The sequence below is a fragment of the Mesocricetus auratus genome, unplaced genomic scaffold (assembly GCF_017639785.1).
Source record: "Mesocricetus auratus isolate SY011 unplaced genomic scaffold, BCM_Maur_2.0 Super-Scaffold_100676, whole genome shotgun sequence".
Lineage (NCBI taxonomy): Eukaryota > Metazoa > Chordata > Mammalia > Rodentia > Cricetidae > Mesocricetus > Mesocricetus auratus.
This window is the reverse complement of record NW_024429266.1, coordinates 87,551,305-87,577,799: the sequence shown is the minus strand read 5'-3', so window position 1 is coordinate 87,577,799 and position 26,495 is coordinate 87,551,305. Positions and strand designations below refer to the sequence as shown.

Below are 26,495 nucleotides of genomic sequence, written 5' to 3'. Positions count from 1 at the left end.
TAAATCCCAGGGATTTGGATTACATTTGGAAGGGCATCCTTGTCTCTCAATATATATATGGGAATGTCAGTTTTCAATTAAGCATTTTATCCAACTTAAATTTATTCTGATATGGAATAAAGGAGGGAGTTGACTTTGTTATGTTTAAATTCCTAGTTAAGTGTTTTCAGAGGTATTGATTTAAAGAAATGAATTCTTTCCTTACTGATATTCCTTCTTGGTCACACGAGTTCCTGATCCTGAGGTCTGTGAGAATCCTTTCCTCTATTCTAAAACATTAATTTGTAGCACTGGCACATGAATGCCATACTGTTTTAGTTATGATCATTCAGCATTGTGTTTGCACATCACAAAGTCATATGAAATCTTCAGACAGGAAAAGTACTTACTACCTTTAATTATTTTTTAATAATCAAAGAACTTAAAAAGTTCAGGAATGAAGCAGATGATACCAAAACTACTAATAAAAAATACAGTAGTTACAATCACATAGATCTTAACATCTGATATGTTCATCACAATACAAAGCAGTTAGTTTTCCTTAGGAGTAAGAACTTGGTCAAAGACTCCCTGGCAATTACACAACAAATGCCTGGCAATCGTAATCTTAACTTCACATATACTTCCCATGATGACATTTATTTTAAAACTGAACAGTGAGTGACCTATAAAAAGCCCAAATTTTCTCACTTCCTGACTAATCTACTTTATTAAAACATATGTGCGTGTGTACATAGAAATGTAAGTCATGAAAGGATATAGTTCACAAGATATATATGTAAATAGACATATGATGGCCATGTAATTCATACAGGAATTACGTGTGTTTGCATATTGTTCATATGGAGAGTGATCCACAATAGCTGTGCCCTCGGTTTTGAGTGGGTGAGTGTACTGGGTATACAGCAACCAGAAGTAAGAGAATAAACCAGCAGGGACACCAGCCTTCCTTCAGAGCAGACACTGTCACCCAGCAGAAACCGACTGGGGAAGGCCCAGGGAAACAGTCAGCTGCAATTTCCCACTGGGCTTTTTATTTTCCCAATGATGAGTCTCCCATGCTGAACTCTGGCCTCTGGTTTGCACTGCAGGCAGCTTATATTATAGGATAGACAGAAACCTCTGTTGGAAACAGTTCACATTCTAACTCCTCTCACCGGCAAAGTGTTCTGATCTTCTCTTCCCTCTCTAGCACAGGGTTAGGGATCCAGTCCATCCCAGGACAAGGGATTTGGTTTGAAGCAGACAGTCAACCCCACAGATGACAATTTACCAATATCATGTACATTGAGCACAGCTGCTTTGGAATCTGTTATAGGTAGACAGTGTATGCATATGTCACATATGTATTATATATCTCTATTGATGTCATGTATGTAAATATCTATACAAAACTTAACTCTGAAGGAGAAAACATTTTTAAATTCAACTGGGAATTCTGACGCTTTGGTAATCCTGCAAAGATTTATACACTCTATAAAACAAAATAATAATGTAACAAGAAAACTAAATATTAGACTGTATTTCCGTAAGGTTCCCTTTGGTTTCTCAAAAGTGGGTAAAAACGAACAAATAGAATCTTTCCTCTGGTAATAGTTGATTACTAGTCAAAAGGGGTCAGTTTTAGGCATGTCCTAAAATAGACCCTGCTACACAATTACACAGAATGCACTAAAGGGCTAGACCTGTGTGTATTAAAGGTTCAGGTGCACCCTGGGAGGAAGGGGGTCTACAAACATGTTCAGGAAGCCAGGGGACATCTACCAATCACAGAGTCCTCTCCTAGCCCAGGCAGAAGAGGGGAAAATGAAAAAACAGCAGCAGGGCTTTTACTACATATTCTCCAAAGTGAAGCTGCAACCTTTTTAGTTGTTGCAAAAATTCTGGCTGACAGGAAAATATGTAACAACTATTGACTTATACACATTACATATATTATACATGTGATAATAAGCATATTATATAAAGTCTACAGTTATTATTTCTGAATTCTCATTATTTCTATATTCCTAGTTAATAGTATTGTTATTAAATTCTATATACTACTCCTGTGTATGTAGGCTATGTAAACATGCAATAAGTGGTATGAGAAATATTAATTCACCTGTTCAGGATATCAAAAGATAGTACACTTTAAAAATATGCATGTGAGCCTGGCGTTGGTGGCGCACGCCTTTAATCCCAGCACTCAGGAGGCAGAGGCAGGCGGATCTCTGTGAGTTCCAGGGCAGCCTGGTCTACAGAGTGAGTTCCAGGACAGCCTGGACTACAAAGAAAGTTCCTGCCTTAAAAAAAAAAGTCATTTCAGTAGAAGAAAGAGACAAGTTTAGAGAAGCAGAATGGTGGGGCCTCTCTGATGAGAGGTCGGGGACTGGCAGGAAAGAAAGGAGACTCTGCCGGCAGGCAAACAGACACAGGAAAGCGGATGGGATCCATGCTCCCTGGCATCCTCTGCTAGCCGGGTCTCTGAGCGGAACATGGACGTCCAGCGCTACACTTTTGGCTCGCTCACACCATGGGTCAGTACTGAGCACATGTTCCCGCAGAGCAGCTTGGGTGTCTCACCAAGGATGTTCTGGAGCAGTGGGAACCAAAGAATGAAACAGACAAGCCTGTCTTTAGGGAGGTTGACTACCATAGTCCACGCTCCACAAAAGCAAGAGGAAATACACGAAGGCAATGCTGAGGTCCTATAGCAGTAAGTCAGGGTGCAGAACTAAGAGTCAAACTTAAGTACTTACGAATGGTAGACAAACACTCTACCACTAAGTCATAGCACATCCAGCCCACAAAATCCACCTTAATTTCCCCCTGCATCATTGAATAAAAGCCAGTTACTGAAATCGTATCTCAAGATTATAAGGTTGGATGTCTACAAACAAAACATAAATAATAAAAGCAAGTACAAAAATATTTTCTTTTCCAATATATCAGGAAAAAAATAGATATTTCAATTGTTTCCCAAAATCAGGAAGATTTTTCCATATCATTCTGGAAATAATAATCATTTTATCTCCAAAAACATCTCATGAGCATATCCATTAACTTATTTTTAAATCTGAGATAAATGGCTCTACTGAATGATGAGTGTGCTGCATTCACTAGGTAGGCCCATCAGATTTTATGATTCTAAAATATTTTAATTGGTTTTCTGTTATTATATAATATTAACCTGCAGAACCTAAGTAACTGGCCACCACTGCTACCATTAGAAGCTTCTTCCCTCATTGTAACTAGCCCTTGGCATGCTTTCATGGTGGTATCCCTGTGCACAACTTCAAGGTCCTATCAGCATTAAAAGATCAGAATTACTCCTCTGTTTAAAGCTAGAAATACAAAACTAACATTTCAAACAAAAACAAAAGAAATTCAAAGATAAGGGACGCTTTTTATATCAATGATTGTCAAATGAATTAAATATATTAGAAATAGTTCAATGAACGTATATAAACACATCTTCAAATGTTTACACAGTGAAAGCTTAGTTATTGTGACGAGCTAATTACACTGTGATCTAAAACAGAATTGTGCCTGCGGCGCCCTCTGCTGGGTTTTCCACTCATAAACTCAACGAAGCAACACTAATGAAGTCAAATCAAACTTACATATTGAGTGAAAAATTACTTTGTTGTCTATGAACACTTTATGATGAAGACTATATGAAAGTCGTAACTGGTATTTTCTTCGCTGAAATACGATTTTACCTATTTATCCATTAAGTGGAACTTCAATAGATGTTTCTCTTAAAGGGTAAATGCACAGTCACATAAATTGTAGACACGTATGTGACATGAAAGTAGACCCAAAGGGAAGTAACAGCAGAGAAGAGGGGAGGGGAAAAAGATGGAGGGGAGGGATGAGGACAATGCAGCCAACATTTACCAACACTAGAAAGTGAAACATCCATAAGGACTGCGAGGGGACTCAGTGGAGAAAGCCCTTGCCACACACTTACAAGGAGCTCGGTTCATTTCCCCAGAACCCATGTAGATGGCAGGTGGGCCTGGTGGCCTGTCTCTTAACTCTGGCACTAGCACTCAGGAGGGCCCTGGAGTAAGCTAGGTAGCTAGGCTGGCGGCATGGACAAGCTGGGGGTTCTGTTAAGAAACCTTGCTCCAGTGACTAGGTGGAGAAGAGCAGCAAAGGCTCCTGACCCCAACCTCAGGTCTCCACATGAATATACACATACAGATACTCCCATGAACACACATGCACACACACACCACACACACACCACATATCACACAGGCACTCAGATGCCAAAAAAGTTACAAACAAAAAAGTCTGAATATATACCTTGTTTTTGTCACTACATCTGTCACTTGACAATATTTTCAGGTTCTTAAGACTATTATGACAAAACATTTTACTAAGCTATTTTGTTTTTTAATCTAATTTTTCTGGCTTCTTAGTTCAATCAAAATAGTTCGTTTTAAAACATCAAAATAACTCTTAGTGTTTCTTTTCAACTTTATTTTAAATTAATCCTTAACAACCTAAATTGTACATACTTATAAATAAGTTTGAAAAGTACCAACACCAGGAGCAATAAACTAATAAATAAACAGCTTCCACTATTATCAACTGTGAGCAATAGAGTGCTCTATGCTATGTTAAAATGAACACGTAGTCTGTAAAATGAATGTATAGTCTTTAAAAATGAATGTGTAGTCTTTAAGATGAATACGGAGCCTTTAAAAGGAATAAACTACATGTTCACAGAGACTCTATAAATCACTGAAGGTGAATCTCTGCATTAGGATTTCCTACCAACAACAGACAGCGGAAAGAAACCATCCTCAACACACAATTTCTCCATTTATCAATGCAACGACGTGGGGTGTGGTGATGGAGGAAACGGTGAGGAAGACTAAGACATCATTCACATGTGAAATAATAACTTGGACGTTAGGAAGCTATTTTTATTATATGTAGTGCTGCCAGCTAGTGGCCCTATTTCATACTGAGTCAGGCAAACAATACTTGCCTTATATGACTGAATTACAATCTCTATACTTCACATTCCAGGATCATGTTATAAACCTGAGTGTGCACAAGGCTGACGTAAGGATATGTAACATTACTCCAGTATAAAGAAGTACTCCAGTACACCGCCACAGCATCCCTAGAACAGTCCTTGCCTAGCTCCCGACAAAACTACAAGACACACCTAAGTCAGAATTCACTAACAACCAATACATATAAAGTAAGAGGTAACCTGTTACTATCAGTGCAAAAGAAACCTACTTCAAATATTTTAGGGTAATTTTGTCCTCAGTGACAAAATATAGCTTTTCTATACAAGCAAGAGCTGGCCAAAATGTACACATAGAATAAAATTAATGTCTACTATTATATATTACTCAATTCAAATCCATTCATTTGATAAAACAATTCTATTAGCAGAATTTGTCATTTAAGTGTAGAGAATAATTAATAAGCTTCTTCTGAAGAAAAATGTTATTTTCAAATTTGAAACGGATGTATTTTACTATTGATTCATTATTTCGGTAAGCATCCTATGCAACAATAAAGAGGACACACATAGCTCTTATCGTGATAGGTCATTCAACTGTGACGTGATATATTCTTACCTGACTTCTTTCATTATGTGGCATTATTTTAGAATTTCTTAAGTGAAGCTCTCAGCAGAGAAATAGATCACCAATTAACTAGGGGCTTAGACAGACACACAATATATCCTATAATATTATATAAACAAAACCTTGGGTTTTAAGTACAATAACATCAATACAAACATGCTCTGTGTTTAATGTAGACTAAAAGAGTAAGGGACCCAAAAGGCAGAAGCAGGCCAACAACTACTCATGAGAAAAGTCCCTACGGAAACAAAAACCAAGAGGAACAAGGCTGCAGAGTCCAGACTTCCTTCTGATCTATATTGCCACATACACAAAAACACATTGTCATAAAGTCTGTAAAAACTGCACACCCCACTGAGTATGTATCTCCTATGAGGCATACGTTACAGCTAATAGCACCGAGGCTTTCTAATATGTATGCATATATGTGTACACACACATGTAAGAATATATGCATATATTTGTATGTGTACTTATGCATATAAGTATATACACACAGCAAGTATAATAACAAGAAGTAGGGAAAAACTAAAAGTTGCTTTTTGGAGCACTGGATATATTTTACAGTTAGCATTGAACTTACAAACATTTCCTGTATTGTCGAAGCTGGTGAGAATGTCTTCAACATTCAAGGGTCCGCTATTATGCCTGCAAAGGAACAGAGCATTTTATTTAACCTTTCTGAAACAATCACCTTTCTAATTCTTTTTTAAGTCTGAGCAAATTGTGACATACCCAACACTAATGAACCCTACCATGTTATAGTTTTAAAGTAGTTTCTGCCTCCTAGAAAGACGAAGGGGGGAACCTCAAACCATAGTCTTCAGAGTATTTGATGCAATCACATGTCCTGATTACAGTCAACATCTTAAGGTAATATAGTTTTTTTAAATCACTGTTTAGCAGAAAATAATTTATAGTTACATGCAAGCAGGTCCTTAAAGACAAATTAAAAAATAAAAATAAACATACTACACAGAGAATCTTAGAATACAAGAAAGAGCCGGGCGTTGGTGGCGCACGCCTTTAATCCCTGTACTCGGGAGGCAGAGGCAGGAGGATCTCTGTGAGTTCGAGACCAGCCTGGACTACCAAGTGAGTTCCAGGACAGCCTCCAAAGCCACAGAGAAACCCTGTCTCGAAAAACCAAAAAAAAAAAAAAAAAAAAAAAAAAAGAATACAAGAAAGAAAAAACAAGTCACCCCCAGAACCACCCTCGGTAATACAGAAAGTTCTACAGAAGCAGTCAGAGCACAGATTTGAAAACCGTCACAGGGAACTGTCAGTCACCAGGTCTGCACAGTCCACAGTGGGCAGTTGGAACTGTTAGCAGGCAAAAAGGATTCACGGCATTTATCTCTAATCTGTTAGCTCCCATCTCTCCTCTCAGCCCTTCAAACACTGCATTTTATTACTGAGATGTTAGTAAGGGATCCAGCCAGCAAGAGTTCCAGTTAGAGTGCCATGATCTTCTAATTCGCCCTCAGAATTATAGCTGTAAAACTGTAAAAGGTGGCACACGCCTTTAATCCCAGCACTCAGGAGGCAGAGGCAGGTGGATCTCTGTGAGTTCAAGGCCAGCCTGGTCTACAGAGTGAGTGCCAGCACAGCCTCCAAAACAATACAGAGAAACTCTGTCTTGAAAAAAAAAAAGGATTACAGCTGTAGTTACTTTCAGGTGTTTTGATTGTTTATAATATAATCACCACTGGAAATGCATTTCACCAATACTACTTATCTTTGTCAATAAAACTTAGTATAAATGGGGGCTAGAATATGTGTGTGTATAAATGTATATAAAATTATATATATCAATATATGTTAGTTTGCTAGAATATACATAACTATATATCAAAAGAATGTTAACCATATTACTCTTTTCAGAAAAAAAGCTTTTTTGTGTAAGAAATTTTAATTTTATTTTAATTTTGATTCAGTGTTTTCAACTTTTATCGATTATTTTCAGATTTCACATCATGCATACACATGCCATTTATCTCTCTTCCCCCAGCCGTCTGCACCTGGCATCTGCCCACATCCTTGCAATACCCCCCAAATTTTAAAAGAAAAATAAAAAGCCAAACACACAAATGGAAACAGCAAAGTCAATCAAGCAAACAAAAACCCCAAACCAAAATCAAACAAGAAACACAAACAAAAAAAGAATCTCTTTGTGGAAGCTGTAGTGTTGTAGGCACATTAGCCCTTTAGTCCTTTTATCTTTTGTTGCAAGTACTCATTGGTGTGAGTCATTGGTCTGGTTCAAGGCTTCTGGCGTCTGCTCACATCTACAACGGGCTCTCACAGAGAGTCCTCTTGGATATCTTGTTGTCCTGTTTTGTGGGGACCCTGCATTTTGTTCATTTAGTTCATATTTAAGGAGGCTCCTATTTGAGTTCTGTCCATGCCAGCCTCATGGCATAACAGGGAGAGTTGCTAACAAGGTTTGTTTGTTTATTTATTTATTTTTGTTTTTGTTTTGTTTTGTTTGAGACAGGGTCTCACTTTGTAGCTCTTACTGTCCTGGAATTCACTATGTAGACTAGTTTAGCCTTGAACTCACAGAGATCCACCTCCCTCTCTGCCTCCTGAGTGCTGTGATTACAGAAGTGTCCCACCATGCCCTGCAAGGATATTTTTTTTTCAGAAAAAAAGCTTTTATTTCTGTCAGATATCGTTTCTCTGATAGAATGATTGAGGTTACATAAAGTCATCTGCAAACATAACTAGCCAAATAGATACTGAGCTCGAAGTTATCATAATCCAAAGAAATGAAATTATCACCCACAAACCAAAGCTTCTTCACCATTTTACGATTCTATATCACCTCTGTGAACATGAGAGTCACTAACATTACTAAAAACTATTTAAAAAATGAATCTTTAACATCTAAGATGCAGGATGGGGCATGACACAGCACAGAACTCGGCATGTTCCAAAACATGTGAGTATGTGATTCCTTTGAAGATAGCAAAACATCAAATCCTAACATTCAGGGATAATCAGTTAATATTTTGGTACACACTCTTCAAATCTGTTCTCTATACTTCAATAAGGATTGTTTTACAATTCATGTGTTTTATAACATATTATAAACAGTTTCAACATCCAGTCATCTCCTGTGATCTTAATGACTGTTCAGAAGTTCAAAGAGCAATTATGAATGGCTCTTTCTGTACCACAGTTACCCAACACAGACTTCATGTTGGATTTTATCATTGTTCGCAGGGTGGCGCTATTACACATATTACTGTGGTGGAAGTAATTGTAGATTATCATCAAGCCTGTTTCTGATAAGATCCTTTTAAAAAAATTCCTTTAAAAAAATGTCAGGCAGTGGTGGCACACACCTTTAATCCCAGCACTTGGAACAGCTAGGGTTACACAGAGAAACCCTATCAAAAAAAAAAAAAAATATATATATATATATATATATATATATATATATATATCCAAAGCAACAACAGCATTTGAAAGCAAATCTGAGGCAGAAGGATGTTGTGTGTGATGATCTGAATAAAAATGGCCCCCATAGACCCTCAGAGAGGGGTACTATTAGGAGGTGTGGCCTTGTTGAAGTGGGTGTGGCCTTGTTGGAAGGTTTCAGATGCGTAAGCTGGAATTGCAGAAGTAAAATGCCTACCTTAAAACCTCACATTGTGCTAAGTCACTACTGCAACTTTCTGAATATAAGGGTGAAGAAACAGGAAACTAAATCTCACAATTCTACTTATAAAAACATGAACAATTAGCCTGGTGGTGGTGGTGGTGGTGGTGGCACACACCTTTAATCTCAGCACTCAGGAGGCAGAGGCAGACAGATCTCTAAGTTAGAGGCCAACCTGGTCTACAGAGCGAGTTCCAGGACACTTAGGACTGTTACAGAGAAACCTTGACTCAAAAAGCCAAAATAAATAAAATTCTCTCAAAATAACTGATAGAGGGGATACTCAGTGTTCTCATCACAAACAAATGCCTGATGTCTGAGATACTGGCTAAGCTAAGCTCCCTAGCCTGACCAATTACAAGCCTAAAGACATAGAAAGCACTGAACTGTACTACATAAATACACATAATTACTAATTTTGAGTAAAGAAAAAACTTTATAACTTAAGAACCAAAATTAAACAGTCTAATTTACAATGGATCAGACACTTGAATGCAAAGAAGATATACAATACATCCATAAAAGATGCCCAGCATCTTTCATGTTCAGCTGGGAAATGACAATCAAAACCAGTCAAAGTGTCATTTCACACCTCTTAGACATTATGACTTTTTATAAGAGAAAAATGGGGCTGGAGAGGTGGCTCAGTGGTCAAGAGCAATGGACACTCTTCCAGAAGATGCGGGTCCAATCCCAGTACCCTGGTACATAGTGGCTCACAACCACTTGTAGTACCAGGGGATCCGATGCCTTCTTCTGGTCTCTGCGGGCACTGGGCACGCATGTAGTGCACAGACATACATGCAGGCAAACCACACATGCACAAATTAATTTATTTTAAAAAAGTGCTGACAAACATGAAGAAAATTTTGAATTCTCACTCAATTCCTAGTAAGAATGTTAAAAAGCCACTATGAAAAAGAGTTTGGCCGGGCCACAAAAAAGCTAAAGGTACAGCAACTACATTTTCTAGCCATTTCGTTCCCAGCTACATGCCAAGAGACTAAAAGAATATGTTTATAGACACACAAAAACGTGCACATGAAAGTCCACAGTATCATTGCATATAATAGTCAAAAAGTAAAAACAGCTCAAACTGTCCATTAGCTCATAAGTGAGTACTGAAGTGCGTCATAGCAATTCTACCACAGACACGGAAAAACATGGTAGACTTTGGATAAATGTTAAAGGCCAGACATAAAGCCCACATATTGTAGTATTCCATCTATATGAAATGTCTCCAACAAACCCCAAAAAATAAGAAGCAAATCAGACACTGCCAGATATTAGGGGAAAAGAAGCTGCTGACTGGGTATTTTCTTAATTTTGGGATTAATGACAGGGTTGCATAAGCCACCCAACACTGAATATACTAAGAAGGAACAAAAAAAAAACTCCTTTTTTTTCTTGTTTTTTTGAGACAGGGTTTCTCTAAGCAGCTTTGAAGCCTGTCTGGAACTCAGTCAGTAGACCAGGTTGGCCTTGAACTCACAGACATGCACCTGTCTCTGCCTCCCAAATGTGGGGTTAAAGGTGTATGCCAGTACCGCCTAGCTAAAACCCTTTTTATAGTGATAATCAGGTATTGAATTTTACCTTGATTAACAGGAAGAAAAAAATAAACCACAGAGTGGAATGTGCCCTAAAAGACTGTAAAAGAACAACAACAACAAAAAAAAGTACAGGTTTTCAGAAGGAAAATATTTAACAACAGACTGTACATGCAATTCACTTTGAAGCTTTTCTAAATAAATAAATGCCTTCTAAAGTCTTATCTGCATTATAAGGAAATAGATGATATCTTCATGGAATGTAGATAAATTTGAAAACATTCTAGGCACCCATTCCAATTTACTGAAACTGAGAATATGTATATGTAAGCAAGCTACATAAGCAAGCATGAATGGAGTTAAGATACAGTAGAAATTTAAGTCATAATTAGCTAACATCTATGTCATGTTACTTGAAAATAAGACTCAATGAACATGAGTTTCCCCCACACACTGGATAGTTTAAAGGTCTTATAAAGACTTTAAAATAAGAAACTAAACACTGTTTTATACCTCTTATTAATTCCATTCCTAATTAAAACTACATATTCAAATAAATTCAGTAATCATACTTGTTCAGTAGCCAGGCTTGCCCTTTTTTCATTTTGTTTTTTTAAGATTTATTTGTTCAGCTGGGCAGTGGTGGTGCACACCTTTAATCCCAGCACTTGGGAGGAAGAGGCAGGAGGATCTCTGTGAGTTCAAGACCAGCCTGGTCTATAAGAGCTAGTTGTTCCAGGACAGCCTACCAAGCCACAGAGAAATCCTGACTCAAAAAAAAATTATTTGTTTATGTATATGAGCATCTTGTCTGTATAAATGTCTGCACTGCACACCAGAAGAGGGCATCAGATCCCAATATAGATAGTGATGAGACACCATGTGAGTGCTGGGAATTAAACTTAGGACCTCTGGAAGAGCAGTCAGTGCTCCTAACTGCTGAGCCATCTATCCAGCCTTTAAATCAATTTTTTAGTTACTGCACAAAATGATGGGTTTCAATATGGCAGTGTCACACATGTCACACGTATATTGATATATTTTGTTTAATTCACCACCACCACAACTCACTACCTTCTCTTGCCTCTGCTCTCAGCACTGGCTAATAACCCTGAAATCATCACTAGGAAATGCAAATTATAACCACACTGGGATGTCACTTCATATCCGCCGAAATACTCCAATTTTTTCAATGGAACAGGTATTGAAGTAGGTACCTACAATACGCCAGGTATGTAAGAATAATCTACCATACATTCAATTGCATGAACAAATCATTCCTGTCACCAGCTGACTTGGCACTCAGAAGGCTCACACTAACTTCAGTAGTATAATGGTTTCATTTGTCTTTTCCTTTTCCTAGGATTTCATGGTGGTACATTTAGTGTACTGAAAAGCAACACAGGCAAAGCCACATTCCTGACTTCTTGTCCACCCTACGCTGCTAGGGCAAGCCAAAAGTCAAGTACTAGCCCTCAATTCAGCAACTGCCATAGCAACAGGGGTCAAATTCGAAGACAGAAGGACAGGTTAGGCGTCTCAGCTTTGCGCTTCTTAAACATTCATAAACTAATAGCTCTGGCATGTATGGACCTACATATAGTGGGATACGTATACATTTATAAACTAATAGCTCTGGCATGTATGGACCCACATGTAGTGGGATATGTATACGTTTATAAACTAATAGCTCTGATATGTATGGTTCCACATATAATGGAAGCATTTTAAACCTTCCAAATTATCTAAATTTGGCCATAGGGAAATTAAGTTAAAAAATAAGGTAAGGAGCTGAGAGGTGGTAGCACACACCTTTAATCCCAGCATTCGGGAGGCAGAGGCAGGCAGGTTTCTGTGAATTCAAGGCCAGGCTGATCTACAGAGCAAGTTCCAGGACAAGCTCCAAAACTACAGAGAAAACTTGTCTCAAAAACCATAAAAACAAAAAATAAGGTATGGAAACAATACCTAGTATCTACACAGTAAGCTCTATGCAATAATGAATCACAGCTTATAACACAGGGTGGAGGTTACTTTTAATAAAAATACTTTTAGTGAAGGCACCTTCTGGTCGGCTGTGGTTTTCTGTATGCCTCTAACTAACAGCAACATCTGTGTCTATAGCATTCTAAGAACCAGAGCACCAGAGAGACAAGACTAGGAGCAATGCCCTCTCTTCACTCCTCAGTCTCAACCATTTCCAAACAGCGGGCCACACTCGATACACAGACATGACAGCGGATCCTGGGGATTTCACACTCTAACCTATGGTCTAACAGCCCAAAACTTTGCTGTTCATGAGAAGTTACAGCTGGGTGATTCCAGCACTCAGGAAGCAGAGGCAGGTGGGTCTCTGTGAGTTTGAGGCCAGACTAGTGTACTGAGTGAATTCCAGTAAGCCAGGGCTACACAGAGAAGCCCTGCCTCAAAAAACAAAACACAAAAACAAAAAGGAAGAAAAGTGACTATGAGAAATTCATTATTCTTTTGTTTTGAGTACCATTATGCTAAGTGAAAATAATGGTTCAAGTTTTAATTTTCTATAATTATAATGTTATAGTTGATATAACAGTCATATAAGCAACTACTAGATATTTTGAAATTTACAATCGTTAGTTATTCTCTTTGGGGCATTATATGGAGGACTAGAAATCAAGGTACAAGGAGGTTTAAGTAAGGTGGGAAAAACAGATGCCAAGGACTACAAACAAGAAAGAATCACCCTATGCCCTCTGTTGAGCTATGCCTGGGACTCTGGGTGACAGGGAATGGGACAGAGAAAGTGGGCTCACAGTTATGGTCTGTGGGAGTCTCTGCCTACAGAACCCTCTCCCTAGGGAACAAGATGGCTCCCTCAGTAGCCACGGTCATTCTGTCTTGCACATTCCCATCTCACCGTTTCGTGATCCTTGTTCTCAACATTTTTAAAATGAAACAACTCCAGCATTATCGCAAAATGCCAGAATATAAGTAGGAGGGGGACATCATTCAGCAAAAGTGGTTATGTCTTGTTACTTCGGTTTACAACTCTCTTATCTCTGTTTAAGTAATTTTAAAAACTACAACAGTCTGTATGCTTCTCAGGAGACTGGTATTTTCAACTGAAGTTTCTTCTGTTTTTCTGGTTCTGTTCTGAGAATGACAAAATATGAATGGGAAAGATGCCAAAGATTGAAGTACAGCTTGGAAAAATTCTATTTTTACCTTCAGCCTTCTTCGCCCCAAGGAACTTGGCTTTTTTTTTTTTTGTCATAACTAAATACTGAGAGAACAGTTCAATGAAACCCTTGTTTGCAACCCACTTTATCTTTAAATGAATTTTTTTTTCTTGTCTGACAACACAGCAAGACCCAGTAAAGGTAGCAAAATTTCTTTTTAAGTTTTTTTAATGTTTCTAAAAAGTCATGAGTTTATTTAAAAGCATGTCATAAAGTTTGAGTCTCAGTTAAATGTGGAGGTTTGAATGAGAATGGCCCCCATAAGCTCATAGATTTAAATGCTTGGTCCTGGGTTGTTGGAACTGCTTGAGAAGGATTAGGAGGTGTGGCCTAGTTGGAGTGTGTGTGTGTGGCCTTGTTGGAGGAGGTATATTACTGGGGGTGGGCTTTGAGGCCTCAAAAGTCATGCTAGCCCCTATGTGTGTCTCTCTCTGCCTGCTGACTGTGGATCAGGATGGAAAGCTCTCAGCTACTGCTCCAGCACCATGCCTGTCTGCTTCCCACCATGATGATCATGGACTAACCCTCTGAAACTGTAAGCCGGCCCCCAATTAAATGCTTTCTTTTATAAGAGCTGTCTTGGTGATGGTGTCTTTTCACAGCAACAGAACACTGACTAACAATAATAAACAAGCACATCTTCTTTAGATGTTGATTTTTGCAAGGATACAGGCTTGCAAACAATATGATAAATATATTTATGTATGGCAAATATAAAAGGTGTTTGTAGAAAAAAAGTAGCAATGATTTAAACTACAATGAGAGTATCTTCCAAAAGTACTTTTTAAGTTGTTGCTTTCATTTGGCACTTGTGCTTTTTATGAAATACAAGCATAAGAGACTCTGTCTAAGGAAGCAGGGTTTCCCACATCAAGCTGCAAAACAGAGATCTATAATGATGGCTGCAAATCACAGTGGCAAGTGGGGCTGCTTAGTGCCAGAACAGCGCTCACCTCAAGGAGATACTGTATTCAGGATACAGGATGCTTGTGTACTGGACCCACACACCAGCCTCTTCCTCAGTTTCCCTTTTTTTGACTTCCGTGACCGAGAATAGATTAAATGATTCAAATCTTCTCACGGATACATGTTTCAGACAGTCATCCAGCTGTTTCTGCTTCAGAACCTTTGAAATGAAATCAAATGTTGGGGTTATATTATACACGTAGTGTAAGTTAGTTTCTAGTAACACTGGACTAGATTATTCAGACTAATGCTCTATTGAACACAAGGAGAAAGATGGACAAAACACGTAAGAGCATACTTGAAGGCACTGGAGATTAGTGAAGACAGTAACAGTTTAATAATGTGATATCTCAAAAGGGAGAAAAATCCTGAGTTAACAAAGCTTTTATATCCACTTTCTCCTGGGCATTTGTCAATTGGAGGAACTGAGAAAACAAGGAATGCCTTTAATACCCAGAACTAGAACAGGTGTGTTATTATATGACTCTGTGTGTGTATATACATGTATGCACATGTACAGCATATGTATGTACACGTGTGCATGCATGTGCACGTGTGTACATGTGTTTTTGTTTAGGATAAATCAAATAAATAGTTTCCATGTATGTAGAAAGGAGATAGAGCTGTAAGATTAATGAGTTTTAACAAAAAACCTACAGTTCCACATCCACACAGAAGTATAATGCAAACTAATGAAACCTTATATTTTCTGTCTTTTTTTTGGTTTTATGAGACAGGGTTTCTCTGTATTGTTTTGGAGGCTGTTGGTCCAGCCCGGCCTCGAACTCACAGAGATCTGTCTGCCTCAGCCTCCCGAGTGCTGGGATTAAAGGAGTGCACCACCACCACCCGGCTATTTTCTGTCTTATATCTGACCACCAATGAAAAGTTCCATGATCAAACTTGTAGCAATTAAGCAATTAGCACAAATTGTCAGTAAACATTATTTTCTACTGAGACAATGTGATACCCCTTGGAGAAATGGCAGGAATTGTACAAGATGGAGTGTGTGTGTGTGTGTGTGTGTGTGTGTGTGTGTGTATGTGTCTGTGTATGTGTATGTCTGTGTGTAAGACCCAGCAGCCAAACTAAATATCAGACACTATTTAATAGATATGATGAGCTGAATAAATCAAAATACAGTATTCCCAGTGCATATAACCAAGAGCCTAAAGGTTCAACTGACCACCCGCTCCTGCATCCCCATGCTCATAACCAGAAGCCTAGAAGTTCAACCGACCATTCTGTTACATTCCCAGCGTATATAACCAAGGGCCTAGAAGAATAAATGACACTACTACCCCTACACCCCTCATCTCTGCATATAACCAGAAGCCTCCAATTCTGGAGGACCCCAAAAGCAAGCTGCTCCAACAACCTTTTCCCTCTTTTGCTTCTTGTAGTACCTACTTTTCGTCACACTCTTTGGCAATATTTTTACAATTAGTCTTTATTTCTTACTATGCTTCATACAGCCGTCTAATGTCTTTCATTTCTGGACAATCTTTTTTTCTAATTGTTATCTTAGTGTATGAGTATTCTGTATACATGGATGTCTATGCACCAGGTGTGTGCCTATTGTCTACGGAGATCAGAAGAGGGCAACGGATCCCCTGGAACTGGAGTTGCAGATAGTAGTGGGCAGTGACGTAGGTGCTGGGAATCAAGCCTGGTTTTCTGGAGGAGCAGCCAGTTTTCTTAACATCTGAGTCATCTCTCCAGCCCCAGACCAACCTTCTTTTCTTTTTTGTCTTTTATGTTGTCTTCTCCCAACCTCTTTTTGACTCCCTTTGAAGAACTTTTAGTAGTACTTTGACTTTGCTTCTCCCCCCCATATAAAAACTTCTCCCCTGTGTGTCTCACCCTTATTTGGAGGTTATGATAATTGCTGTATCATTCCAATGACATACGTATCCTGACCTCATCTAAAGGGACTTTTAATTTGTTTGTTTTTATTTTCCAGTTTTCTCTTTTTTGGGAATCTTTCTGAATGACTTTTTTTTTTTTTTTTTTTTTTGGTTTTTCGAGACAGGGTTTCTCTGTATTGTTTTGGAGGCTGTCCTGGAACTAGCTCTGTAGACCAGGCTGGCCTCGAACTCACACATACCTCTGCCTCCCGAGTACTGGGATTAAAGGCGTGTGCCACTGACGCCCGGCCTGAATGACTTCTAATACTTACTCTTTTCCTCTCCATAATTTTCTGCCCAGCTCTTCCTTTCCTTGTTTACTGAACTTGGCTTCTCTATGTTTCCCTCTTTCCCTGACTTCTTCCTTTTCTTAGTCAACTTAGTATTTCCTTGTTTGTTTGTTTGTTTTTAGAGACACGGTTTCTCTGTGCAACAGCCCTGGCTATAGACCAGGCTGGCCTCGAACTCACAGAGATCTGCCTGTCTCTGCCTCCCGAGTGCTGGGATTAAAGGCGTGCGCCACCAACTCCTGGCATCCATTTACCCTAAATGTGTAACTACATAGTAGCTGTCTTAGCCTTTGGCTTACAGTCACCGTCAATGTATTGGCAGCCTCTTCATCAGTTTTTATAGCTTTTGCACTTTGATTCTGTAGCTGTTATGATTTGTTTTCTCCTCACTGGACAGAGTGGAGATTGACCCTCAGGGGTAGGCTGCTCAATGAGGTCTCCAAACACAACTGGAAGAGACATCCAAAGCAATGTTCCGCAAGCTACATTACAGAAACATCAAAATATTAAAAGGCAGGGCAACATGAGTTCCCCAAGATGTCATTATTCTTCACTGAATTCAAAAATACAGAAGTAGATGAAACGTTGGGTGAAGATTTCAAAAGTTTACTAATAAAAATGATAGTGAATCAAAGAAGACACAAGCAGAAAAAGTCAATCCAGGATCTGGAGAAGAAAGTCAGCAACACAGAAGGAAGTGGACAATAAAAATTTGCAATATGATGAAAAAGTTATCAACATAGAAGACAAATTCTTCAGAAAAAAATATACACATAGATATTCCTTGAATATATGTATTGTGGTATTGTGTGTGTGTGTGTGTGTGTGTGTGTGTGTGTGTGTTTCAAGATAGGGTCTCTCTGTGTAGCCTGACTGTCCTAGAACTCACTATTGTAAACCAGGCTGGCCTCAAACTCCCAAGTTCCAGAATTAAAGGCATACACACCACCACTCCCAGCTTGGAACTAAAAAAAAAAAAAAAAAAAGTTGGGCATTAGAAATTCAATCAACCAAGTAAAAACACAGTGTAAAAAATTACTTATGAGCCGGGCGTTGGTGGCACACGCCTTTAATCCCAGCACTCGGGAGGCAGAGGCAGGCGGATCTCTGTGAGTTCAAGACCAGCCTGGTCTACAAGAGCTAGTTCCAGGACAGCCTCCAAAGCCACAGAGAAACCCTGTGTCGAAAAAAACCAAAAAAAAAAAAAATACTTATGACTTAAACAGACTTAAAGACCAAAAATTACTCTTGAATGACCAGAGTCATTGAAGAAGTCATAGTAGAAATCAAAGTATTCCTAGAATTAAATCAAAATAAAAGTGTAATTCTAGGACCTTGGGATAACAGCTAAGCAGTTATGAGTGCTTACATTAAAAAACAAACCAAAAAAGAAATAATGACACACACCTTTAATCCTAGCACTTGGAACAGAGACTAGATATTTGTGAGACCAGCATGGTCTACAGAGTGACCTCCAGGACAGCCAGGACTACAAAATGAAACTCTGACTCAAAACTTACATTAAATTCAAAAATTAAATAAATAAACTAATGATGCAACTCAAGGCTTTGTGTGTTTCTAATTTTTTATATTTAATTAGTTTAATTATAAAAGATGTAATTAATATGATTATGATGACTTTCCAGTTCTATGGTAATTACTGAGTTTTGAATATGTATACTTCAAAAAGATAAACACACATTGCTTTTTGAGGATTTCTTTTTTTCCAATTATTTTTTTATTTTAAATTTTTTCATACAATATATTTTGATCATACTCTCCAAACTCCTCTCATATCCTCCCCACCTCCCTACCCACCTAACTTCATGTTCTTTCTCAACAAGGAAAAAAAATACAAAAGTCAAAACAAATAAACCAAACCCAATAAAACAAATAACAACAACAAAAAAGCACACAAGAAAAACCTGGAGTCTGTTTTGTGCTGGCCAGCTACTCTTGGGTGTAAGGTCTGGCCTGGAGTGTGGCTGCTGTACCCAGTGTCACTCCACTGCTATTCCTGGAGTGTGGCTGCTGTACCCAGTGTCACTCCACTGCTATACCTGGAGTGTGGCTGCTATACCCAGTGTCACTCCACTGGGGAGAGAACTGACTTTCTTCTCCCATCAGGTTACCAACTGCAAACAGCTTCTTGGTGAGGGTGGGGCTTTTGTCCACTTCCCCTTCTCCAGACTGGATTTTTGCAGCTCAAGAATTTAAACAAACCTCCGGGTGTCGGTGACTCACATCTTTAAACCTAGCACTTGGGAGGCAGAGGCAGGCAAATCTCTATGAGTTCAAGGCCAGCCTGGTCTACAGAGAGAGTTCCAGGACAGGATCCAAAACTACACAGAAACCCTGTCTTGAAAACCCCCCAGAAAAAAGAAATAAAGAAGAAAAGAAAAGAAGAACTTAAACACGTCGTAATAATCCAAGAGCAAGAGAGCTGGCTCAATGGTAAAAACAGGAGGACCTGTGTTTTGTTCCCAGGACCCAGGTGAGGTGTTCACAATGACGTATAACACAAGGGATTTGATACCCTCTTCTGTCCTCCACCGGCACCTGTACTCTTGTATACACATGCCCCGCCCCATACACAAATGATTAAAAATTAAATATAAAAAGATTTAAGCCTTGCTGGACAGTGGTGGCACACGCCTTTAATCCCAGCACTCGGGAGGCAGGGGCAGGAGGGTCTGGTCTAGAGAGTGAATTCCAGGACAGCCAAGGCCACACAGAGAAACCCTGTCTCAAACAACAACAAAGCCAAATCTAAAAGCACTAGGGAACAAAGAATAATGAAATCAATGCAGGCATTAATGAAACAGACACTAAAAAAAATAAATAAAAATACAGAAAGGACCAATCAAACTAAAAGTTGCTTCTGTGTAAAGATACCTAAACTAGCAGAGAGAGAGAGACAGAGAGACAGAGAGACAGAGGGACAGAGAGAGGGGGGGAGAAAGGAGAGGGGAGAGGGAGGGAGGGAGGGAGAGGGAGGGAGGGAGGGAGGGAGGAGGAGGGGAAGAAAGGAAAGGGGAGAGGGAGGGAGGGAGGAGGAGGGGAAGAAAGGAAAGGGGAGAGGGAGGGAGGAACTAAATGAATAGAGGAAAGGCATTAACCTATTGCTCTCCTTTCTGAGTACTAACACACTGAGCAGCTGCTTCAGGCTCCTGTCGCCTTGACTCTCTCTGCTATAATGAACTGTGCCATCAAACTGTGCACCAGAGTAAAACCCTCCTTTCTTAAATTGCTTTGTCTGGTACTGTCACAAATAACATAAGTAATACAGCATGTTAGGAGACACCAGGTAGCGCTGGACAGATGACTCAGAGGCTAAGAGCACTGAGTTCAATTCCCAGCAACAACAAGGTGGCTCACAACCATCTGTAATGAGACATGGTGCCCTCTTCTGGCGTGCAGGCGTACATGCAGCCAGCACTCACATATCAAAAATTAACAAATTTTTTAAAGTTTAAAAAAGAGAAAGACATCTTGTAAGTAGGGATTTTATTGTAATTTTTTCTTTTATCCTTACTGATTCTTTGTGAATTTCATATCATGCACCCCAATCCAGATCATCTCCCATTCCCTCCATATCTGCCCTTCTCACTCTTGTAGTGCCCCCCACAAAGGAAAGCTAAAAAAGAATAAAAGATAAAATAATATTAAAATAAATTAAATATAATAACATTTATAATATTAATTACAATGGAACAATTTAATTTAAATGAAATAGCATAAATATAAAAATAAATTTAAAAACAAAAAAGGGAAAACCACTTTCCCTCCTCTCCATCACCTCTCCATTCAACTTAGCGGCGTCGGGGGCTGCTGTGTATCATGCAGTAGGCCCGTTCGTCCTAAAATCATTACTTGCAAACGTTCATTGTGTAATGAGTTATTGGTCAGGATCAAGGCCTCCGGCTTCGGTATACCATCAATACTGAACCCACCCCACCACCAACCACCACGGACATGCCTCTCTGATATCGGACATTCCTCTCTGATACCCGGCGGTTGCCCGGGGTCATGGAGATCAGATCAGTCCCTTCACACACTCCAGCAGACCATGCATGGGGTAGATGTTGCGGTGTGCTAACTCCAAGCCTTGGATGCGTAAACTGGGATTTTAAATGCGCCTCTCTAATACTTCCACCAAAACTGAGAACAAGCCGGCCAACTGATCTAAGAATCCTGGGTTTACAGCCCAAGTACACACCATTAAATCACCAGGTGATCACAGCCTATACCAATAGACTACCAGGTGGTGGTTCAAAGAAGTTGCACGACACATGACATGGTGGTCATTTGCTAATAGCAATAGCGAAGTAAAACAACACAGTGAGGACTCCGTGCCCTGAGCCACCGTCTTAGTTACTTTTCTATTACTGTGACACGATGACCGAGGAAACCTACACACACGCTTGGATTCGCTGGGACGTCTTGGGCAGCGAGCATCCCAACTAATGACTGCAAACTTAGAAGACAAGCCTCTGACTGTCACAGGGCGGGAAGAGAGAACGCAGTGGCTGTGCCCGCTCCCCTCACTCTCTCGGGCACCCCGGGAACGCGTGCCGGGGGTGGGGGGTCACCATTCCACCAGCCAATCAACCACGCGGATCTCCGGAGCTGGGGGACCCAAAGGTGCACCGTGGAAGTCAGCGGCCACGGCAGGGCTTGGGGTTCCAGCAAACTGGAAAGTGGCAGGACAGAAGTGCTAGCCGTGTGCGAGAGGCGAGGAGGGGCGGTCCCACCCATGAGGCGAGCGGGCGAGCCAAAGCTTTTCCCACTTGCTACTAAGTTTTCCCGGGACCGGGGCTATGGCTGTCCCACCCTCCAGACGTTGCAGACGCATCCAGGGAACGCGTCTGGATTGGCTCCCGGCAAACGGAGAAGTGCTGTCCCGGGAGGGGAGTGGCCAGAGGCAAAGGTGGCGAGCGCTGGCTCTCCCTTACCTGTCGCAGGAGCTTCCACCGGGCGGCCCCCTTAGCTGTCCCCCGGCTGGCACCTCCGATACTGGGACGCTCGCCCGCGTCTGCTGCAGCCCCTGCAGCCCCCGCGGCTGCCACCTGCGACTCCATCACCCGCGCTGACCGGACGCGCGCGCGGAGCCGCCTCCGCCGCAGCTCTCCCCGGCCAGGACCTGCCAACTTCTTCCCTGTCAGGACCTGCGACGCCCGGCCTCCCGCCCACAGCCCCCGCGTGCGCCCTCCCTAAGTCCGCATTTCCGGTATCCGCGTCTCCTTGGCAACCAGGACAGCGGCGTCGCGTCATTGCACCAGTTTTCTGGTAGCCATCTTTAGTGAGGGCGAGACGGAGCTGGAGGGAGCTGTGACGTAGTTGCAGGGAAGGGATTTCCTCGTTGTTTTCTCCTTTCTCGCCTTGTCTCTTGCTCGCCAGGATACCAAAAAAGACAAAAGACAGGGCTGTCTTCATTCCAGTGAACCCAAAAGAGGAAAAATCCCGCCTCCTGACCATAATAAAGATGGCGAAATGTGCTTCCCTTTCCGGCTGGATCGGCCTTAACGCAGACCGGCGTGCTGCAAAGTAGCTCTGGGCGGCGCGAGATAGGTTGTCTCTCTTGCTGGCTGCAGGACGCAGACTTCGGGTGGACGAGGCTGAGGTGACAGACTGCACCTCCTCCTTAAGCGCATCGGGTTCTTGTATTTGTCTTCCGTGCTTTGACCCGTGTGTGTCCAGAGCCGGCCTGTCTTTCAATTTGCGTACGTATGGGGGGGCTGCTGGAGGGTCTCCTGTCCCAGTCCCTCTCCCCACCACCTTCCAGCCATTCCTCATCCCCTGGCCCCCCTTTTTGATCTCTATCTCTTCTGTGCTTGGTAACCGGTACCATTCCCTGGTCCCCCTTGGATCCCTCCCTGCCCTCCACCCCACCCCCAACTCTTTGATCCCTATCATCTCTTCGGTGCGTGGAAACAGATGCCCTCCCCTCACGCCCTGAGATCACCACATACTTGGGATGCACAGTTGTACAGGGAAACGAGCAGGTTCTCCTGGGATCACCCATTTGTCTGCCCCACCCGTACGCCATCCTTGCACGCACACAGTCTTCTCCGTGCGGATGGTGGGTGATTGAACTGAGGATATGGGGACAGGTGAAGCGATTTAGGGGCATTTTCCTTCCAAGCTGCTCCTGCTGCTGCGGCACTAATCAGTTATTTTGCTGCGACGTAATAGATTAAAAGGGGGAGGGGGCGTCGTAGCTGCTCGGATCTGTGGTTAAACTGACCTTGGTGTTTCTGTGCTACCAAGGAACGTGTTACAGAAGAATTCTCTCGTTACACTCAGCAGTGTGCAACATACCTAAATTATTCCTGTGCTAATATATTTAAAGTCCTTTTGTTGAGTGTTGACTGTGTGCCAGGTACTTGAACAAATTGTCTGGTTTTGTTACAAAACAACAACCCCAGAAAGTAAGTGGTGTGGTTATTTTTGTTGTTTTGTTTTGTTGTGTTTGTTTGTTTGTTTGTTTGTTTTACAAGGGAAGAAATTGAGACCCAAAGGCAAGGTCCAAAGCCTGAACTGGGTCTCTGGCTGCGACGGTTATAATGAACTGACCATCCAGCTGAAACCAAAGATGACTCTACATTTTATTTGCGCATCTTGCAGGGATTAATTTTTTTTATCCTTTTTTTGGTTAAGTCCAATAGCTTATGTACTAGATGAGGCTCCAAATCAATTGGACCTTTTGCTGTAACAAGTGACTTGGGGAAATTTCTTAAGCTTCCCAGAGGCACAGTTGGGTCTTCATCAAGAATATATGAAGCTTAAATTAGACGAATAGATGACAAGTATCTGGCACCTGACCAACACTCAACAAATATTAATCCCCCCTTTTATTAAGTAATTCAGACTTTTCCCATTTGCCCTTCACATATAAACCAATGATATGCCCAGAATTGTGTAAGATAAAACCTGTTTTGCTTCTGAACAATGGGATTTCCATTAAGGCCATTTACCACTTATTTGCAAATTTTTATTTTGTTTCTTGTTTTCTGTTTTTTGTTTTAGTTTGTCCATATGTGCACCAGAATCACTGCTGCTTAACTTGAACCTAGTAAAATTGACCTTACCAATGACATGTTTAAGCCAAACCTGCCAAGAAGTATGCTTTGAATGAACTTTCATTCATACAAGTTTTTCAGTTTACTTAACCAAAGATATCAGATGTCTACAATTATTGGTAACCTAAGGGGCTCACGACCCCCAAAGGGGAGGGATAAAATGTGGTGATCTCAAATGTTCTGAGATCCCATCACTGTATAATTATACATTTGAAATCACCCACGTGAAGGCAGCAAAAACCAGGGACATGATCACCATGCAGCAGACAACCAAATTATTTCTCCGAGCTTTGAAGTATAGTATTCCTCACCATGGGAAATGCATGCAGAAACAGAATTACTGTAACTTCGCTGATCGTTATTACAATAGAATAAGATTGAAAAAGTGTCACCTGCAGAATAAATCCAAGATATCAGAATTAGCAAGACACATCCCAAGTCGGAGCTTCTCATGTAAGGTATGGACTATTTAAGTTAACCTATTTGTAGGTCATTAATATTAATTTTAGTTCATAATCAATGGGTAAGATATCCATCACTAATTTTCTCAGTAATTCTAACTTTATTTTAAGATTTTTTTCAGGTGCAAATATCTGTAGCCAATATGAGTTCAAAAGAATGTATGTGACTCTCTACAGCTATAATGAAGTATATAAAAATGTAAATTCATAAAAACTGGTTGATCTGAAGACTTAGTGTACCTATGAATGTTTTAAAATATAGCTTTCTAAAATTACTAGACTCTACCTCTTAATAAAACCTAGTAATATGCTACTTCTTGTATGATTCATAAACTCCTGTAAATGCCATGTAGTTGAATATTGAACTGAAAAACTATCGTGCATTTTTGACAACTTGTGTTCCTCAAGAAAATACTGTTATACTTCTGTCAGGCCCCAAGCCATGGACTTGAGGTCAACCTTGAGGAACTGATTGCTCTTATATAGAGAGAACAGCATCGTGTTCTGGTTTGCCGGAGACAGGCCCACCTGTTCTCCCTGTGTGACTATTAATAGACCTCATAGGCATCAGTGTCACGTTACACGGTCATCATATTTAACTCAAAGTCAGGCTGTTTATCCTGTTGCTTCTTTAACAGGTACCCTCTACTTTTCAGTTATGTTCCTGGGGTTCCATGCACTACACTTGAGGGTGCTAACCTAACAATATTCTAGCATTATTTTATCATTTTCTTGCATGGTGATCTTTCTTGTAGTCTGTTTTGGCTTCCTCTAACTGTGGCAAATTAAGTATTTTAAAAGTTACCGTGTTAACCGCTTCTGGCGTGGAACTCAGTGGTGCTATAGTTTCTGTCAGAGTATTCTAATACAACTATAGCCATGTCCCCAGATATCCCGCAACAGTTTATGGGGGATAAACTACTTCCTGTATCTGTGAATTTGCCTCTTCTGGTATCTTGGTTGTGAACCTAGCCTTTAATGGCTGAGCTATCCCTTCAGCCCCTATTCTGAATGCTTACCCTTTCCTTATTTGATTTGTTTAATTTTGCTAATTTTTTAGGGTTCCTCAATGTATCATAACTCAACCCCTCTTTATAGAGATAATATTCCATTTACATAATCTACATTCTGTTTATCCATCTGTTGGTGAACACTTGGTGTATTATCTTCTAAATTAATCTTATTACCTAATTTTGTTTTATTTTTTCCTTTTATTTTTACTCAGTTTTTGTTCTTAGCTTGTAACTGTTTGGTACACATGCATTTCTCTTGCCTTTTGTTTTAAATGTTAGTCCTCTCCCCTCCGCTTCCTGGAGTCCTCACACTTCAATCTCTTAAACTGCTTTCCTTTGGGAAATTAGCTTGGCTCTATGACTCTTAACTTCACATACTTAGAAACTTTAAACTTCCCTTTTCTGTTCTGTTTGGTTTTTAATGTAGATTTACCATACTTGGTACCCACAAGGTTTATTAAAGTTTTACCTCCTGCAATAAGCCTTTGAGTTGCTTCATTCTGCATCATGATTAGAACATTTTGTCATGTTGTCTTGGTTTATAAATAGTAAGCCGGCATTACCACCAGAGTAGCAGCTGGAAGATTAGCTCATTTGCTGAGCCAGGAGGTTGTCTCAGAAGCCATTTGTCTCTGAGGCAGCTTTTAATTTTGTCATACATTCCCACTCCTAGACACTGACAGCAACTCTACAAATAGAAGCTCTTAGGAACGTCTTCCTCCTCAAAGCGGCTACCTC

General features: G+C 40.4%; 2 protein-coding genes across 7 annotated transcripts in view; one reads left to right on the top strand and one right to left on the bottom strand.

The window, feature by feature from the left end:
- The window catches only part of Camkmt (calmodulin-lysine N-methyltransferase), a 347,460-nt gene extending 325,030 nt beyond the window's left edge, over window positions 1–22,430 (bottom strand). For all 5 annotated transcript variants that reach the window (XM_040739131.1, XM_005077267.4, XM_040739132.1 and 2 more), the window contains exons 1-3: window positions 22,157–22,430; window positions 14,992–15,164; window positions 6,187–6,251 (exon numbers count right to left, since the gene is read on the bottom strand). In XM_040739131.1, the coding sequence (XP_040595065.1) occupies window positions 6,187–6,251; window positions 14,992–15,164; window positions 22,157–22,282 (364 nt within the window). In that variant the 5' untranslated portion in view covers window positions 22,283–22,430. The remainder of the gene's footprint in view (window positions 1–6,186; window positions 6,252–14,991; window positions 15,165–22,156) is intronic.
- Window positions 22,431–22,772: 342 nt separating this feature from the next.
- Window positions 22,773–26,495, top strand: part of Prepl (prolyl endopeptidase like) — a 33,685-nt gene continuing 29,962 nt past the window's right edge. Inside the window, exons 1-2 of one of the 2 annotated variants that reach the window (XM_005077264.4) lie at window positions 22,781–22,924; window positions 24,231–24,741. In XM_005077264.4, the coding sequence (XP_005077321.1) occupies window positions 24,532–24,741 (210 nt within the window). In that variant the 5' untranslated portion in view covers window positions 22,781–22,924; window positions 24,231–24,531. Of the gene's footprint in view, window positions 22,925–24,230; window positions 24,742–26,495 lie in introns of both variants that reach the window. The other variant, XM_013118499.3, reaches the window with a different exon arrangement.